General features: G+C 33.4%; 2 protein-coding genes across 3 annotated transcripts; one reads left to right on the top strand and one right to left on the bottom strand.

The window, feature by feature from the left end:
* Positions 1 to 3,561: 3,561 nt before the first annotated feature.
* LOC141670776 (uncharacterized) lies at positions 3,562 to 11,554 on the bottom strand. 2 transcript variants are annotated; one of them, XM_074476775.1, is made up of 2 exons: positions 11,378 to 11,554; positions 3,562 to 4,184 (listed from the first exon to the last, which is right to left on the bottom strand). In XM_074476775.1, the coding sequence occupies exons 1-2, from the start codon at positions 11,501 to 11,503 to the stop codon at positions 3,687 to 3,689; spliced, it is 624 nt and encodes a 207-aa protein (XP_074332876.1). In that variant the 5' UTR covers positions 11,504 to 11,554; the 3' UTR covers positions 3,562 to 3,686. The 2 variants fall into 2 exon arrangements, with proteins under 2 accessions (XP_074332876.1, XP_074332874.1); XM_074476773.1 differs by lacking the exon at positions 3,562 to 4,184 and adding an exon at positions 9,688 to 10,383 and having other exon boundaries at positions 11,378 to 11,551.
* A 3,339-nt stretch (positions 11,555 to 14,893) lies between these two features.
* On the top strand, positions 14,894 to 15,913 carry LOC141673615 (uncharacterized). Its single transcript, XM_074480370.1, has 2 exons — positions 14,894 to 14,909; positions 15,534 to 15,913. The coding sequence occupies exons 1-2, from the start codon at positions 14,894 to 14,896 to the stop codon at positions 15,911 to 15,913; spliced, it is 396 nt and encodes a 131-aa protein (XP_074336471.1).
* Positions 15,914 to 18,289: the final 2,376 nt, after the last annotated feature.

The raw sequence follows: 18,289 nt of genomic DNA, 5'->3' as shown, positions 1-18,289 counted from the left end.
ATGCATCTTCATCCATTATATTATCTGATTCGGTTTCATAATTTGTTTGCTTATGCGAAGTTTCTCTTTCTTCTATATCACTTTCATCGCTTTTTTCTTCATTTGTTATAAATGCATTTACGGTTTTTCCAAGGGCTTCTAATATTTCTTTATTTTCTTTTATTATTATTTCCTTTTCCTCATTATCTGATTCTTCTAAGTAATTTAATCCTTCTTCTCCTAGATTACTATTTGATTCACTTGTTTTACTACCCTCACCTTGTTCTTTATTCGTTTCTGGATCACTGTCGTCAGACTTAATAATTTAATTTCCTTGTAATTCTATCTTTAATAGATTAATCTGATTTTTTAAATTATCTATTTCTTTTAATACATTTATTACTTCTAACTTTGTTTCTTTTAATTCTTTCTTTTGGGTTTTATATTTTTTTTTTATAAAATTTATATTTATTTATCCATTCTATATTGGTTTTAGTTTTTAATTTAGCATTTTCTTTTCTTAATTCTTCTAATTCATCTTTTCTTATTTCTTGTTTTATAGGTTCATAATTTTGTCTTTCTTTTTCCATTAACTCTTTTCCATGTTTTTTAAGAAATGTTATAGCACTATATTCTGTTATTGACATTTTTCTAGAATTTTCCTCATTTATGAAGTTCTGCTAAACCATTTATTGCTCTTTTAACCCCTATAGTCATTTTCGGTTTCGATTTGCTTATCCATTAATATAGGTTCTTTAGTCCTTCCTATTAGTGTTATAGGTACTATTTCTGGTTCTTCTGTTTCGTCTTTAATTATTTTCTTTTCTTTATTTTATTCTAAACTATTTTGTATAATGGTTAACTTATCTAATATTTGTTTAAAGATTGGGATTTCTGACATATTCCATGACGCTGTTATTTCTTTCTTAATTATTTTTCTATTAATTTCTTGATTTTCTTCCATCTTTTTCAATATAGCGTTTAAACTTTCTTTTATAAATATTTCGTTCCAAATATCTTTTATTTGGTTTTCAGTATTATTCATATTTATAAACTCGTTTTCTCCATTCTCCTTCAATTATCCATGATTTTCCTTTCTTACCTTTTATTTGCTCTAATTCTTTTACTTCTTCCTCAAGTTTTTCTTTTTCTTTTAAGTATTGTAGTTCTTTTTCTTGAGACATAATTAATGTTTTTCTTTTATTATCTTATTAATAGTTTTTATTTCATCTTTCTTCTTGTTTATCTCCTTTTCACGGTTCATATTCTATCTATAAATCTTAATTTATTCTCATCATTTATTTTTATTCCTTCATTCATTATATTATATTATATTTTATTTCATTTAAGAAATTCATTCCTAATAATAGTTGATAACTAACGTCATTTTCTATCACTCCTAGACTTATATTATATTTTAAGTCTAAAATTTTTAATCTTAATTTTATACCTTTTGTTATTATTGTTTCTCTCGAACTATGTGGTTCAGTTATTATTTGAGTTCTATTTCCTCACATTTGTTTGAGTCAACTTCAGTTATATGTATTTGACTTTTTGTTGCTCCAGTATTTATTTCTGTTATGACTTCTTTGGCAAATATTCCATTAAATATTATTGTTTTTATTCTTAATTTATCTGATTTATAACACGGTAATTTTATTAAATCTAATTTTCTACTGGTCATACTCATTGATCTAACTAATTTTATAGGGTTTTGTTCTCTTCTAAAACTTAATCTAGATCCTTCCAATATTGGTTTAATTCTTTGTGTTGAATTATTTGTCTATTACTAAAGTCTATTATAAATTCTTCTAGGATTGTTATTTGAGATTCTTCTTTATGTTTAATTTTTCTAATATATCATTATATAATTTTGGTACTATTATTCCTAATTCCGTTTGTTTCTTTACATGATGGTTTCTAGTCATAGCATATACTATTTTAGTTTCTATACTAATTATTTCACTTACCTTTTGCATTTTTATTCCATCTAATTTATAATATAATGTTAAAGATCTTTCTTTATTTTCATCTCTTAATGATATGCTAAAATCAGGTTGTATTATAAAATTTAATTTCTGATATATTAAGTTTCCGAATCTTGTATATTTCCTATTATTCTATGGTCTAGTACATATATTTGTATAGCAGTATCAATATTTTTCTGAAAATATGCTTTTATTGTAAATTCTATTGCTCCAAAATAAATATTAGTTTATTTGCTTCTTTTTGTTTTAATTTAGAAGTTCTCTTTTTATCAAACCACCTGTTATTAAATTTATTTTTGCTTTTCCATTTATCGTATCTATGTCTATTACATTTTCATGTTTTTGAGCTATATATCTAACTTCTTTATTTCTTTCAAAATATGATGTTTTGAAAATCTTTTTTATTGTTAGTTCTTCTGTTTCACTTTGGATTTGATTATATATATCCGGTTTAAAACTTAGAGTTTGTGATGTTCCTTGTTCGTATTCATCCATTTGATAATATACATCTTGTTTTTCACTTGTTTTTCTAATGACATTTTTTCAAACTGTATTATTATTGAGTTATATTACTTGATAAAATTATTCTTTTAAGTCCTTGTATTCTTAGTTTATTATTTCTAAATGTTATTATCATATTTCCAAGTTGTTGATAACATCTTACTATTTCATCCATATTTTATCTTGTTCATTCAATTTCATTTTTTCTTTCTTGCAATTTATCTACTTCTATTTCTAGTTTTTCTTGATTTTTTATTAATTCTTTTATTTTTCTATTATTTCTAGTTTTTGCATTTGGATCTATCAAATTCATTTTTTAATTTTTTGCCTTAAATCATTTATTAATTTATATTGTTCAGTTAATACTTCTTTTAAGTCTTTTATTTGAATTTCTAAATTAGTTTCTTTAATAAATTTTTCTCGTTTTATTAAAAGATTTTCTTCTTATAGTTTTCTAATTTTTTCATCTCTCTCTTCCAACATTGTTTGTAACCTAGCTATAATATCTAATTTTTCATTTATTATTTGCATACTTATTTTACAACTTTCAATATGTTGATTTATATCTTTATTAAAAGTAAAGTTTTTATCTGCTATCATTTTAATACTTTCTAACTTATAATCTTCCATAAATCAAATATTTATTTATTTTATTTATATAAATATATTAACTATCTATATAGATTTTTCTTACACATTTGTTTTGTTTATTTGTTTTCTACTATAAAATAAATTAATAGATTTGTTATTATTTTAGACTTATAACTTTTATTATTATCTCTTAGTATTTTTGCTGGAGGTCTGATTTAATTTTTATATTTTAATATTGATATTTCGTTTTTTACTATTCATATTCATAATTCAATTTTCACTATTCATGGACTACTATTCATTCCGAAATTTTGAACTTTGCTATAGTAATTTAATGTTCATCTTCTCGGCCTACTTTCTAGCTCTCATACGAGATTGATTGAGAATTGTTTTCTATATCTAATAACCCTAAAAGGGAAGACACACACATATATAAATCATAAAAATGATTTTTTAAATTCTCAACAATCTATAACAAATTATTTCTTCTACGATCCATAGCTGCAAATCATAATCATTATATTAGAACAAGAAATTGGAGCATATGAATTCCATCATTTAATGTCCACAAACTTGGTTGAACATCGATCTTAATTCACACTATTTTGCTAAATTAAATTCACATTCTTAACTATCAGCTTTTTCAACCACAGTGTCTTTAACCTTCTCCGCAGCATCCTTGGCCGCATCCAACGCTTCCCCTAGCTTCTGATTGGACACCTCCGCCGCATCCTTTGCCTTTGCCTTTGCCTCACTGGCTGCCTTTGCCACTCTATCTGCCACGGTGTCACTAGTCTCCTTCAACCTCTCAGCCAGCGAGCCTCCAGTCTCCTTTAACTTCTCAGCCGCCACAACCGCAGCATCCAAACTCTTCAGTTTCAATTCATAAGCTGTGTCGGCAGCTTTATCTGCCTCTTCTTTTGCCTTGTCAACGAAGATATCTGCATTCTTCTTGCCTGCCTCTACTGCCTCGTGAGCTTCAACTTGAAGTTTTTCATTCATTTCCTTGACCTTTTTTTTCGTGTCCTCAAAACTTACCTTTAAGTCCTCTCCTGTTTTTTGTGCAAACTCCTCAAACTGTTTGCCCATTTTACTTCCATCTTCACTGGTAGCTCCAATTCCACCCTAAAATTTAAATATTAAAGCATAAGGATGCTGCGGTAAAATATTTATCATTGTTCTATAGCTAAATAGATCATTTAGTCTACAAAATTCGAGTTTGCTACTAACATGGGCAGATCTTAAGATAGATTTTCAATACAGCAGTAACATTTTCAAGAAATATTTATAATTCTATCATATAATTTATTTTCATGCAAAAGCTTAACAAATATTATAACAGAGACTTTTTTTTTGTTTGCAAAACCAAACATACATATAATACAGCAAGCACACGGAGGGGATGGAATCCTCCCTCAAACTACGATTACAGGACAAGCCGGTACACACCTCTGGTCGCATCTATCGAGCATATCTAGGAAGTAAACAAGAATAAAGGGCTATTTAGAAACTTGAAGCTTTATCGTCATGGCAAAGCAAAGACAAGAAAAAATATTGTGAATACCATGAATTATGTGGACATAACACACATGAGTTCCGACATCTAAAGGATGAAATCGAAGCGCTTATCAAGGAAGGATACCTCGGAGAATGGGTAGTCAAGGAAGTAAGGAATCACAAGGATGACAGAACAAGAGAAGAGGAAAGACGAGCCCCGCGCGGGGCAAACAATGATACACTGGAGGAAAATAAATTTGTCTGGGATGGAAGTATCCGAAAAATCTCCGGAGGAGATCCCGAGATGGAATGCAGCAACGAGCCTTGAAAAAATACGCTAGGGAAGCCCGGTTCAGGCCTCTCACAGACATTCATAGGATGGAAACTCGGCCACCCAAGGTGTTTAAGGGTGAGTCCATGGATATCACCTTCAGAGAAGCAGATGCCCGATGGGTACATCATCCCCACAATGATGCCCTGGTTATTTCCATCCAAATAAGAACCAAGAACGTCCATAGAGCCTTCGTGGATAATGGAAGCTCGACAAACATCCTCTATTACAACACCTTCAAAAAGATGGGACTACCTGATCAGGATATGTCTGGGGAAGACTCGTGGGTCTATGGTTTTTCAGGAGCAGGAGTTAGAGTCATGGGGTCGATTCGGCTGCCATGTACTCTGGGGGAGAGCCCATTGTCGGTAACAAAGATGCTTGAATTTAAGGTCCTGAATCAGGAATCCTCCCACAACGTGTTATTGGGATGACCTTTTCAGCGGGAGATGAGAGTCATCACTTCAATTCATCACTTAACTATCAAATTTCCAACGCCAAATGGGGTGGGAAGTATAAAGGGTTCCCAGTATGACTCTCGGGAGTCCTACAGGCAAGCTATGAAAGGCTTTAGAAAAGACTCCCATGCCGAAGATACTCCGGACGTAGATCAGGAGAAAAGCATTGAGCAACCAACCGAGGAAATCCGAATCCACTATTATGTTGAGCAAGAAGATGAACATCCCTCTGAGTTGCCCCCGACAATGTTGTACTTGGAAGACACAATCAGAATTGAGATGTTGGAAGAAGAGGAGGCGATGGATACCATAGTCCAAGCAGATTTCCATGGGGAACGTTTAGAAGGAAGATTCAATGTCTTGCAAAGCCTCCAACGGGGTAATGCCCTTCCCCCAACAGGAGCACCCTTGCCCGCAAAACATACTGAATAAGTTGATGCCTCTACTACGTAAGGTGCACCTCTTAAAGGGGATGCACCCTCTCTACAAGACAATGAGATCTATGATTCGTCTGACTTGGATCCCCAGATACCAATGCCGGTGGAAATGATGTGGCCAGCATAGGACACGACTGAAATCTCTGTTGATGAAAAAGACCCGAGTAAGGTTTTGAGAATAGGGTCCCAGTCAGCATCAAAGTTAAAGGAAGGTCTTTCAATATTTATGTTGGCGAACCTTGATGTATTTGCATTGAGCCATTCTGATATGGTGGGAATTGATCTAGAAATAATGTGCCACCGATTGAATATCGACCCCAAGCATAAGGGGGTTCGACAAAAACGAAGGGTCGTAAGTGGAGAAAGAGATATAGCCCTGGCAGAGGAAGTAGAGAGGCTCCTAGACGTCGAACTAATTCGGGAATCTTTCTACCCAGAATGGCTAGCAGACCCGGTGTTGGTAAAAAAACCCAACGGCAAATGGAGAACGTGCATGGACTTCACCGACCTGAATAAAGTATGCCCGAAAGATAGTTTTCCCCTACCAAGAATTGATCAGTTGGTCTACGCCATGGCAGGACATGCTCTGCTTAGCTTCATGGATGCATACTCCGGGTATAACCAGATCCTTATGTATGAGCCTGACCAGGAGCACGCCTCTTTCATCACTGATAGAGGGCTCTACTGCTATATCAGAATGCCATTTGGTCTGATCAACGCCGATGCCACTTATCAAAGGTTGGTAAACAAAATGTTCAAGAAGCTGATTGGGAAAACCATGGAAGTGTATGTGGATGACATGCTCGTAAAATTGAAAAGGGCGGAATATCACATCGCTGACTTAGCTGAAATGTTCCATATTCTGAGGAAATATAGGATGAAACTAAATCCGCAGAAGTGCGTGTTCGGGGTAGAGTCGGGGAAATTCTTGGGGTTCATGGTTAACCACCGGGGGATTGAGGCAAACCCAGCAAATATAAAAGCCATGCTAGACATGAAATTTCCCACCAGCATCAAACAGGTACAGAGTCTGATAGGAAGGATCGCGGCCCTAAATCAATTTGTGTCAAAATCATCGGATAGGTGGAAAGAATTCTTCAGGGCAATCAAAGGAAGAGGGAAGGATTTTATGTGGACTCCTGACTGTGAAGAAGCTTTTCTGAAAATCAAAGAACAACTGGGAAATCCTCCTATATTGGCCAAGCCAGAAGACGGAGAAACTTTGATTCTGTACTTGGCGGTGTCTGAATATTTCGTCAGTGCCGTATTGGTAAAGGAAGAAGCAAGCCACCAGTGGCATGTATATTATGTAAGCAAAAGGTTGTTGGACGCGGAAACCAGGTATACCAACATGGAAAAACTAGTATACGCTCTTATTCTTGCGGCACGAAAGCTAAGGCCATATTTTCAGGCTCACCGAATAGAAGTTCTGAGGAGAATGTTAAAATGGGAGAATATTGTCAGGGAGAATGTTAAAATGGGCCATGGAGCTAGGGCAGTTCGATTTGGAATATTGTCCTCACACAGCAATCAAAGGACAAGCATTGGCCGATTTCGTACTTGAGTTCGATGAAAAAGTTGATGATAAGGCCATAGTGCTGGCAGAACCAACCTCGCAAGAGAGTTATCAGGATGAAAAGAAGTAGGAACTCCCCCACCCTTGGTGGACATTACATGTGGACGGGGCCGTAAACAACAACGAGTCAGGTGCCGGGATTGTCTTGATCACTCCGGAGGGGCACCGCTTGATGAGTGCTATCCATTTCAAGTTTTATGCTACCAACAATGATGCTGAGTATGAAGCTTTGATCAACGGTCTGAAATTAGCTCGGGAGGTAGGGACCGTGAATTTGATAGTTTGGAGTGATTCCGAATTAGTTGTGAACCAGGTCAATGGAGGATTCCAAGCCTGGGGACCGCGGACGAAGCTATATATGAGATGTGCAAAACGCCTACTGGAAAATTTTTCAAATGCCAGACTAGAAAGTGTTCTACGAGAAGAAAATAGTAATGTGGATGCTTTGGCCAAGATGGGTTCACAAATGGACAGCGTTCAACTTGGACAAATCCCTTTGGGAATCCTGGAAATTCCAAGTATTCCGGAGGTGGAAGTGCTTCAAATGCAAGAAATCCCACAAGAAAACTGGATGACTCCCATCCATAACTATATTCAGACAGGAGCTGTACCAGAGGACAAACTACAGGCTCGACGCCAGCGGTACCAGGCCGCAAAGTACGTCGAATATGACGGGGTACTATACAAGAGGGGATTTAACCAGCCACTGTTATATTGTGTGGACATGGAAGAGGGAAATTATATTCTGAGAGAGGTGCACACAGGGATTTGCGGCAATCACTCGGGGGGTGGTTCCATCTAATTTATAATATAATGTTAAAGATCTTTCTTTATTTTCATCTCTTAATGATATGCTAAAATCAGGTTGTATTATAAATTTTAATTTCTGATATATTAAGTTTCCGAATCTTGTATATTTCCTATTATTCTATCGTCTAGTACATATATTTGTATAGCAGTATCAATATTTTTCTGAAAATATGCTTTTATTGTAAATTCTATTGCTCCAAAATAAATATTAGTTTATTTGCTTCTTTTTGTTTTAATTTAGAAGTTCTCTTTTTATCAAACCACCTGTTATTAAATTTATTTTTGCTTTTCCATTTATCGTATCTATGTCTATTACATTTTCATGTTTTTGAGCTATATATCTAACTTCTTTATTTCTTTCAAAATATGATGTTTTGAAAATCTTTTTTATTGTTAGTTCTTCTGTTTCACTTTGGATTTGATTATATATATCCGGTTTAAAACTTAGAGTTTGTGATGTTCCTTCTTCGTATTCATCCATTTGATAATATACATCTTGTTTTTCACTTGATTTTTCTAATGACATTTTTTCAAACTGTATTATTATCGAGTTATATTACTTGATAAAATTATTCTTTTAAGTCCTTGTATTCTTAGTTTATTATTTCTAAATGTTATTATCATATTTCCAAGTTGTTGATAACATCTTAGTATTTCATCCCTATTTTCTCTTGTTCATTCAATTTCATTTTTTCTTTCTTGCAATTTATCTACTTCTATTTCTAGTTTTTCTTGATTTTTTATTAATTCTTTTATTTTTCTATTATTTCTAGTTTTTGCATTTGGATCTATCCAATTCATTTTTTAATTTTTTGCCTTAAATCATTTATTAATTTATATTGTTCAGTTAATACATCTTTTAAGTCTTTTATTTGAATTTCTAAATTAGTTTCTTTAATAAATTTTTCTCGTTTTATTAAAAGATTTTCTTCTTATAGTCTTCTAATTGTTTCATCTCTCTCTTCCAACGTTGTTTGTAACCTAGCTATAATATCTAATTTTTCATTTATTATTTGCATACTTATTTTACAACTTTCAATATGTTGATTTATATCTTTATTAAAAGTAAAGTTTTTATCTGCTATCATTTTAATACTTTCTAACTTATAATCTTCCATAAATCAAATATTTATTTATTTTATTTATATAAATATATTAACTATCTATATAGATTTTTCTTACACATTTGTTTTGTTTCTTTGTTTTCTACTATAAAATAAATTAATAGATTTGTTATTATTTTAGACTTATAACTTTTATTATTATCTCTTAGTATTTTTGCTGGAGGTCTGATTTAATTTTTATATTTTAATATTGATATTTCGTTTTTTACTATTCATATTCATAATTCAATTTTCACTATTCATCGACTACTATTCATTCAGAAATTTTGAACTTTACTACTATTTGCTATAGTAATTTAATGTTCATCTTCTCGGCCTACTTTCAAGCTCTCATACGAGATTGATTGAGAATTGTTTTCTATATGTAATAACCCTAAAGAGGGAAGACACACACATATATAAATCATAAAAATGATTTTTTAAATTTTCAACAATCCATAACAATTTATTTCTTCTACGATCCATAGCTGCAAATCATAATCATTATATTAGAACAAGAAATTGGAGCATATGAATTCCATCATTTCATGTCCACAAACTTGGTTGAACATCGATCTTAATTCACACTATTTTGCTAAATTAAATTCACATTCTTAACTATCAGCTTTTTCAACCACAGTGTCTTTAACCTTCTCCGCAGCATCCTTGGCCGCATCCAACGCTTCCCCTAGCTTCTGATTGGACACCTCCGCCGCATCCTTTGCCTTTGCCTTTGCCTCACTGGCTGCCTTTGCCACTCTATCTGCCACGGTGTCACTAGTCTCCTTCAACCTCTCAGCCAGCGAGCCTCCAGTCTCCTTTAACTTCTCAGCCGCCACAACCGCAGCATCCAAACTCTTCAGTTTCAATTCATAAGCTGTGTCGGCAGCTTTATCTGCCTCTTCTTTTGCCTTGTCAACGAAGATATCTGCATTCTTCTTGCCTGCCTCTACTGCCTCGTGAGCTTCAACTTGAAGTTTTTCATTCATTTCCTTGACCTTTTTTTTCGTGTCCTCAAAACTTACCTTTAAGTCCTCTCCTGTTTTTTGTGCAAACTCCTCAAACTGTTTGCCCATTTTACTTCCATCTTCACTGGTAGCTCCAATTCGACCCTAAAATTTAAATATTAAAGCATAAGGATGCTGCGGTAAAATATTTATCATTGTTCTATAGCTAAATAGATCATTTAGTCTACAAAATTCGAGTTTGCTACTAACATGGGCAGATCTTAAGATAGATTTTCAATACAGCAGTAACATTTTCAAGAAATATTTATAATTCTATCATATAATTTATTTTCATGCAAAAGCTTAACAAATATTATAACAGAGACTTTTTTTTTGTTTGCAAAACCAAACATACATATAATATTTTGTTTGGAAAAAGCAATTTTGTCCAAGTGACAATATTTAGAAAAAATAGTAATTTTTTCCTATATAACAGGATTGTATTAACATATGAGATTGTTCAGAATAAGTAATTCAATTATTGGGTGACCCGCAACCGTTAATTATTTTCTTATGGACCAGTTGCAACCACTAATTTTTTGCCGACAGATTTTTTACCCTTTCTGTGCTTTTAAAAATATATACGACTGTTCTTGTAGTGAAAGACGTTAAATGACTTGATAATAATGAACAACCTGAAGCAGAAGAAAAAGCTCGATCCTATATATCTCTAAATACGAACATATTTCAATATCTTAAGCTACACGATTCATGCGTGTTTGCGACAAATCTCGGTTAGCAGTCCACTCAAAAGTTCGTGTTGAACTGGTAACAAGTTCATATAGAGATACAAGAAATACAAAGATGCGGGCTGTTTATTTAGAAAAGGTTCGGATCTGCATATTTCTAATTACCTAGAAGTTGCAGGTAACTATCAGTCTGACATGCAAGGGTCATCTCTGCTCCATATTTAACCAAAGAATGTGAATTCTTAAACTTCAGCAACGGGGACAAGAGTTAAACCATTACACTAACCTTTTGTTGGCAAAGTATAAACATACTTCCATATGTTACGTTACAATTTAGAAGAATCAGGGGTATCTAAGAAATATATCTCTTAAAATGTCTAGTAAAAAGTTTTTCTAAACATAAAATATACCTTTGAGTATTTGTTACTGGAAGTGAAACTAAGAGTAGACACTTTAGGCCTGAGAGCTGGCTGAGGATGGTATGCCTTTGAGATGTTGAGAAAATCAGCTTTAGTTACACTTGAAACTACTGCCATTGTGCTTCTGTTATATGTTGTTGAAAGTGATCTCTATGTTTGTAACTTCACGTCTGTATCTCTCATTAAATACACCAATTTCTAAATCTTATCCGCATGTTTGTAATGTGTACATTTCGATTGGTGTTGCTTGCTTCCTTACAAAGGTACGGGGACAAGTTGGCGAATTAGAGCCACTCGTTTTGTTTTAAAGATATATAATATAAATATTAAAAAAGGGAAATTATCCACACATATATATATATATGTTTACTACAAGAAAACAAGACTAAATTCAACAGACCTAAATTTGACCGATATCAACCACCTGCGGTGGAATTTAGTAATAATTTCAACCGATTTTTTAAGCCGGTTGAATTTAGCCCCATCCAAAAAATGCGGGGAACTGTCCCGCCATTAAATAATTTTTCGCTCCTAAATTCAACCGCACACGGTCGAATTTAGCCTTTCCCAAAAAGAAAATGGATTTACTGAAATGTGCAGAAAATGGTGGAAAATTTTCCCGCCTGGAGCATTTTTTAGCACTTCTAAATTCAACTGCATGCTCTTGTATTATGCTATCGAACTGGATGCGGTTGTATTTATATATACGACTGCGTGCAGTCGAATTTAGTCGTCCCATTAATACGACCGTTGCCGGTTGAATTAAATACGACTGCGTGCAGTCGAAATTAGCCGTCCCATTAATACGATCGTTGTCGGTCGAATTAAGTCATAGAATTTCTGCAACCCTAGTGCAATATTCTTTCCCATAGCCGCAATCTTCAACTTTCTCCCCCATTCTCTCCTCCATTTCACAATTTACTCTCTTATTTCTTCACCATTTTGCATTCATGTGAGCATCCTTAATTATCAAGTAAGTGCAATTAGTAGTTTTAATTTATTTTTATACTTATGCATTTTTTTGTTATTTGTTGATAAAAAAATAAATAATTGTTTACAAATTTTACTAATAGGATGAAAAATAGTTTAATGTTGATATTGTTTTTCACCATTTTGCATTCATGTGATCGTCCTTAATTATCAAGTAAGTGCAATTAGTAGTTTTAATTTATTGTTATACTTATGCATTTTTTTTGTTATTTGTTGATAAAAAATTAAATAATTGTTTACAAATTTTACTAATAGGATGAAAAATAGTTTAATGTTGATATTGTTTTTCACCATTTTGCATTCATGTAATCATCCTTAATTATCAAGTGCAATTAGTAGTTTTAATTTATTTTTATACTATGCATTTTTTTGTTATTTGTTGATAAAAAATTAAATAATTGTTGTTTACAAATTTTAATAATAGGATGAACAATAGTGTAATGTTGATATTGTTTTGTGGCTAACAATTACATAACATATTTAGTTGTATGTTATGAATTTATATATATATATATATATATATATATATATATATCTCCTCGTGCCGACTTGGTCGCATTTAGCCATTTTTTTGTAGTGGTTATTATTAACTGCCGACTTGGACTCCTTTAAGCAAAGAGGATGTGATCATTGATGATCAGTAATATTTAACTTAATATTACCAATTATAATTGAATGTTAATATGGTTCTAACCGATGCTATTTCTATAAAGTTTTCTAGGCCCTAATGGTAACTGTAATATTTTTCTCTTTTCTATTTTTTTTGACGAAAATTGTAATATTTAGACCATTTGCTAGTATAACTGCCTCCCAGCTACTTAACTAGGAAGTCCTGTCTTTACCCACCTTGACTTATTGGTCATATGAATGATGTTCTAGTTGTTTTTTAGAATGTATTATTGGGTGATTTACATTGATTAAAAGACTTATCTATTTTTCATACAAATTGAGTCAAGATTCAAGCATGCATCATAAAAGAACTTAATTAAAATAACAGATCAATACATGTTATTCCCAAAATTTCATACAAGAATTATCCACGCCGAAATCGGGTCAATTTAATGAAATTAAGGCAAAAATATTAAGATCCAATCAGAAATAGGATTTGCCCTATTTCCCAAAAAAGGAAGGGCGTACCCTCATGAAATGGCAATTAAGGCCGCCCTAAACATTAGAGCGCGCCTATATGATGTCAAGACATGAAGAGTCTTAACTTGCGTGCCCTTATGAAATGGTAATTAAGGTCACCCTAAACATTAGAGCGCGCGTAAATGATGGCAGGACAGGGAGAGTCCTAACTTCCCAAGAAGTTAGGGCGCGCCTTATGTGGTCAAGAGGCGTCCCAACCTATAAAAGGGTAAGGCACACCCAATAAGAAAGTATGATTTAGGATGGAGCTTCAACATATTATTTGAATGAATTCTTTGGATGCTTCAAAAGGTAAAAGGATTATTTAACATATCTTCTGCACATACATTATTGAATAACTCATTCATGTAATGCAACCACAGGAAAGCAGTGTCCGTGATCAGAGACCTCTATAAATATGCCTGGACGGAAGGTTTCGTCCTATAGTCAATGAGTATCAACATTGCGGATGTGGGGTGAATTATGGTGTGTGCTTTGGGAATTATGTCTTTGTAGTAAATGGGTTTACTCGTTGGGAGACTTTGTAGTATCCACCACTTTGCACTCAAAATTTTTGGATCACTTGTCCTTCAATATGGTAGGGGTTCCTTATACTTAAGCCTATGGAGTAGATAAATAGCTGTTAGCGGAGGGTTATCCTCGGCCGGGGAGATGCCTTATCCGCAAAGTTTCGAAGGTGCAGATGAGCCTTGAGTCATTGTGGTTAGGCCTCATCGGAGGACATTCCTAAAACTAGTAGAAGATGGTTTTCATCAGGTTTTTATACTGGGCCTGGGGATGAGAAATCTAAGCCTATTAAATTTATTGTTCCCCAAGAACTAAATTGACATGATTCACTATAAATAGGGATAGAGAGGCATATTACAAAGGGTCAGAAATTTAAAGCGCAAAAGAGTCACCACTAAATCTAAGTAATCTCAGCCACCATTAAACACAACCACCACATTTCGTTCAATTGCCCAGCGAAGAACCCTGTCACAAATCTTGTTTCCGGCTATGATCTTCGAATTTTGTTACTATCGAATCCCCCGTTAACACATGTGTATAAATATAAAAGCAAATTATTGATATACTAGGGTCTAAAACCCTTCTTCAATATAGGGGAAGTCAGTTACGTGTTGTCCTTTAACATATTTTTTTTGTGTCTTGGGATAAAAAGAGGTCAAGAATTTGAGAATTATTAATATGGCATACAATGTTTTAAGGCATAAGTGAATCTTACACTAAATAGTTTAGGCTGAAAATCTAGTTTTCGATTAGCCTTTGAGATATTGAAAAATTTCATTTTCATGATATTTAAATCTACTCATGTCACTGACGCTGCTTTTACTATTTATTTTCTATTTCCTAGTTTACACTACGTCATAGATGGCATATTGCAATGGTTTAATCATGTGTGTGACAAACTTATGTTACCTTAGCAATGCTCATCTTAGCCTACCGCAACATAGTATTTTTTATGCTACCATAGCCTTTGTAATATGTTATTGTAACTTCAAAGTGTTACAAACGGTAACATGTGAAAACTTATGTTACAATAGGGTGTTAATAGAAAAAAGTAACATTTTATAAAAAATTAAATATATATAATTATTTGACTTGAAAATTAATCAATTTTGATAATATAATTAAATAATAATATTAATATATTAGCTAAGATTGATAAAATGATTTGTTTTTTGTTAAATTTTGTTAACTGTACTAATTAGTAATTGATAATTTTTATTAATAAAAAATTTGAACACTATTTAAACTTAAAAATTTATTAAAAGTTAAAAATTAAAAAATAAAAGTGAGTAGCAACAGTTTTTTGGTGTCTCGTTGGGCTTCAAAAATTTTAGAGAGCGTACTCAAAATTTTGGAGAAGCGGGCTCTCAGCCGCTCTATCACACTCTAAACATATCTCTCTCAGTTTTCAATCGATTCACGCCCTATCAATTTAGGGATTCACTGCAAAAGGATTCAACACAATTGGTTTGAGGCTTCACGGGTCTTCCCGCTTGCGCAGTTTCTTTATCAGAAGATGAAGAAGGGGAGCTCATCAATGACGATGGCTTCGTCTACAAGCGCAACAAGCGCCCTCGCCTCGATATCATTGCCGTCACTTCTGCTCCCCCGCCAGATGCACTTGTTGAGGACACCAATCGAAAGATTCGGAGAAGAAATGCTATGTTAAACCTTAAACAAAAGTACCAAGCTGAGCTTTCTCGTTGGGAACTTTTGTCAAACACCTTGAGGGACTTGAATTTGCAAACCAAGAATGTTGAAAAGAGGTCTGAGAAGATTGATGTGGGCCAAAGGGGAGATGAGTTGTCGTTTGAGTTTTCGGGTTATAGTGGGTGTGCTCTTGTTGATGAGCTCCTTGCTCACGTAGTTTCAAGATCTTAGTTTTTTGCTAAATTTGACTTTTTTTATGAATTTTAGGATTTTTTTTGTAGTGTATGAGATATTCTGTTTTAAATCTTGGTAATTTGAAATTTCGGGTTGTTTGTGAAATTGGGTTTTCTTGGATATATATTAAAATTTCATTTTTCATAGATGTAATATCATCATATCTACGAATCCAATTGTTTTTGCAACACAACTTCTCAATGGGCCTTGCAAAATGGTGTGTAGGTTAGATGCAAACTTAAATAACTGTAAGAAACTCCCGTCTAATTCATGTAGTTAAATATAAGAATGCTCAAACTACTAGGGTAGGGACAGCCTCAGTTTTTACATTGAATTTTCGTGCAACTTCCTCAGCTGCTGTTTTCTTGACAGGTTCCACCACTTTCTCCACAACTGCTTCCTCCTTTGGCTTCTCCTCTTTCGTTACCTCGAATGTAATTTCTGGCTCGGCAGTTTTCACCTCCTCGGCCTTTGGAGCCTCATCGGCTGGAGCAGAAACATCTACCAGAGGTTCCTCTTTCTTTTCCTCTCCACCATCGATCTCCTGCTTTATATATACGAAAATGAAATTAACTGATCGGTATTGCAAGGAATTAAGGTATATTTAAATACGATACGTCTTTGTTTTATTAGTTATCATATTAAAATATAATGCATAAAATCTAAACTAAAGGAATAGTTAACTTAACTAATTACCTGGGAACAGTCTCGACCACGTGCTCTTGGACAGTCTTTGCAGGATCCTCAGCCGGGACCTGAGTTTCGAGGGCCAAATCCTTAGTTTGTTAGGAGTGAATGAAGATAAAGATGAATAAAGCTTGCGATATCAGCTTTATCTCTATTCTTCCTTCTCAAGCCAGGTTCTATATATTTAGATACGCGCCCTTGTGTTTATATATGATGGACTAGATCACTGTTCGATTATATATATATGTGATTATTTATATGATGATTTTTGTGTTTTCACAATGAGTTGAGATCTAATATTGAGCATCGGCAATTATGTGTATATGTGATGATGATTATTGTGCTTATTACAACTGATGGAAATGAATTTTTTATTATGTATATATATGATTATGATTATTGTATTTACTGTGATTGATGTAGATGAATTTTTGATTATATTTATTATGTTTTCGTGATAAAATGAAATTGAACATTGAACAACGGAGCTGAATTTTCAATTATTGTTTATATGATGATTGTTATTGTGTTTAGTGCGAGTGATGGAGATGAATTTATGATTATGTGTGTGATTAATTATATGCTGATTGTTGTGTTTTGGTGATAGAAAGAGATCTAATGTTGCTAATACAGGCGTTGAGTCTTCGATTTTCCGGAAAAGTCAAGCTGCTTCTCATCTTCGATCGCAACAGCTACCACATCAGTCATTTTCTCAAGATGTTTCATCTCAGCCTAATATGTTCTCACAAACCTCACTCAGAATCAGAACTCTCCTGATGACATTGCGATTAACGATCAGGTTCGAAATCTCCGAGCCTCTTGTAGCTTTCGATGATAATGTCATTAATTGATTTGAGTTTAAATAAACCTAGGTTAGTTTTGTTAAGTATGGAAGACATAAACCATATGTCTTCTGGATATGAAACATGATTCTTTTTAAACTGCAAACTAGTAGTGGATATTATATATGTGTTATTTTAATTATTTGAAGATTTCGTAATATAAAAATTCAGATTCCACTTGTTACTTTATTAGTACTCACCACTTCAATCAATTCGTTGTTACTCTGCAGTTGATGGTCAGGTAAGTGCGAGAAGTGGAACCGAGATGATGATAATATCCACACTGTGAGTAATATTGTACAACCTATGCTATCTTGAAAATTATGGAGTCTGAACTTATCTTATGAAATCTGGTCTAGTATCCTAACATCAAAATTAAAAAGAAATGGCTGCAGGTACAAGCATAATAAAGTGTTTCAAATATTGGAAATGTTAGTATAACTGTTTCTATCATCATCAACTCCTTGAGGAGAGTCGGTTCCTGTAAATTTATCATGTACAACCTATTTATGATTAACCATGATTGCCTATTAACCTTATTTTGAGTAGATATTAATAGTCACAATATCATACACAAAGTTGATAATCTATTTTACAAGGTTTGATGTCCTTAATGAATCTCAGAAGAAATATATGCACATACATATATTTATGTTGCTTAATCTTACCTCGAGTCACAGATGTTTAAACAAAAGTAGATAGTCGGTCAATGTTTAGTCCAAGAAGATGATCGACTTCTAGCTGGATTCATACAGGCTGTTCATTCCAGTAATGACTTAGAATCCGCCATTCACACATGTTTAAGTATTCCTGAGGTAAATGTATAGATTGTTTAAGCATTCTC

Source organism: Apium graveolens, chromosome 7, assembly GCF_009905375.1.
Source record: "Apium graveolens cultivar Ventura chromosome 7, ASM990537v1, whole genome shotgun sequence".
NCBI lineage: Eukaryota > Viridiplantae > Streptophyta > Magnoliopsida > Apiales > Apiaceae > Apium > Apium graveolens.
Note: the sequence above shows the minus strand (reverse complement) of the source record. Positions and strands in the feature narration are given on the sequence as shown.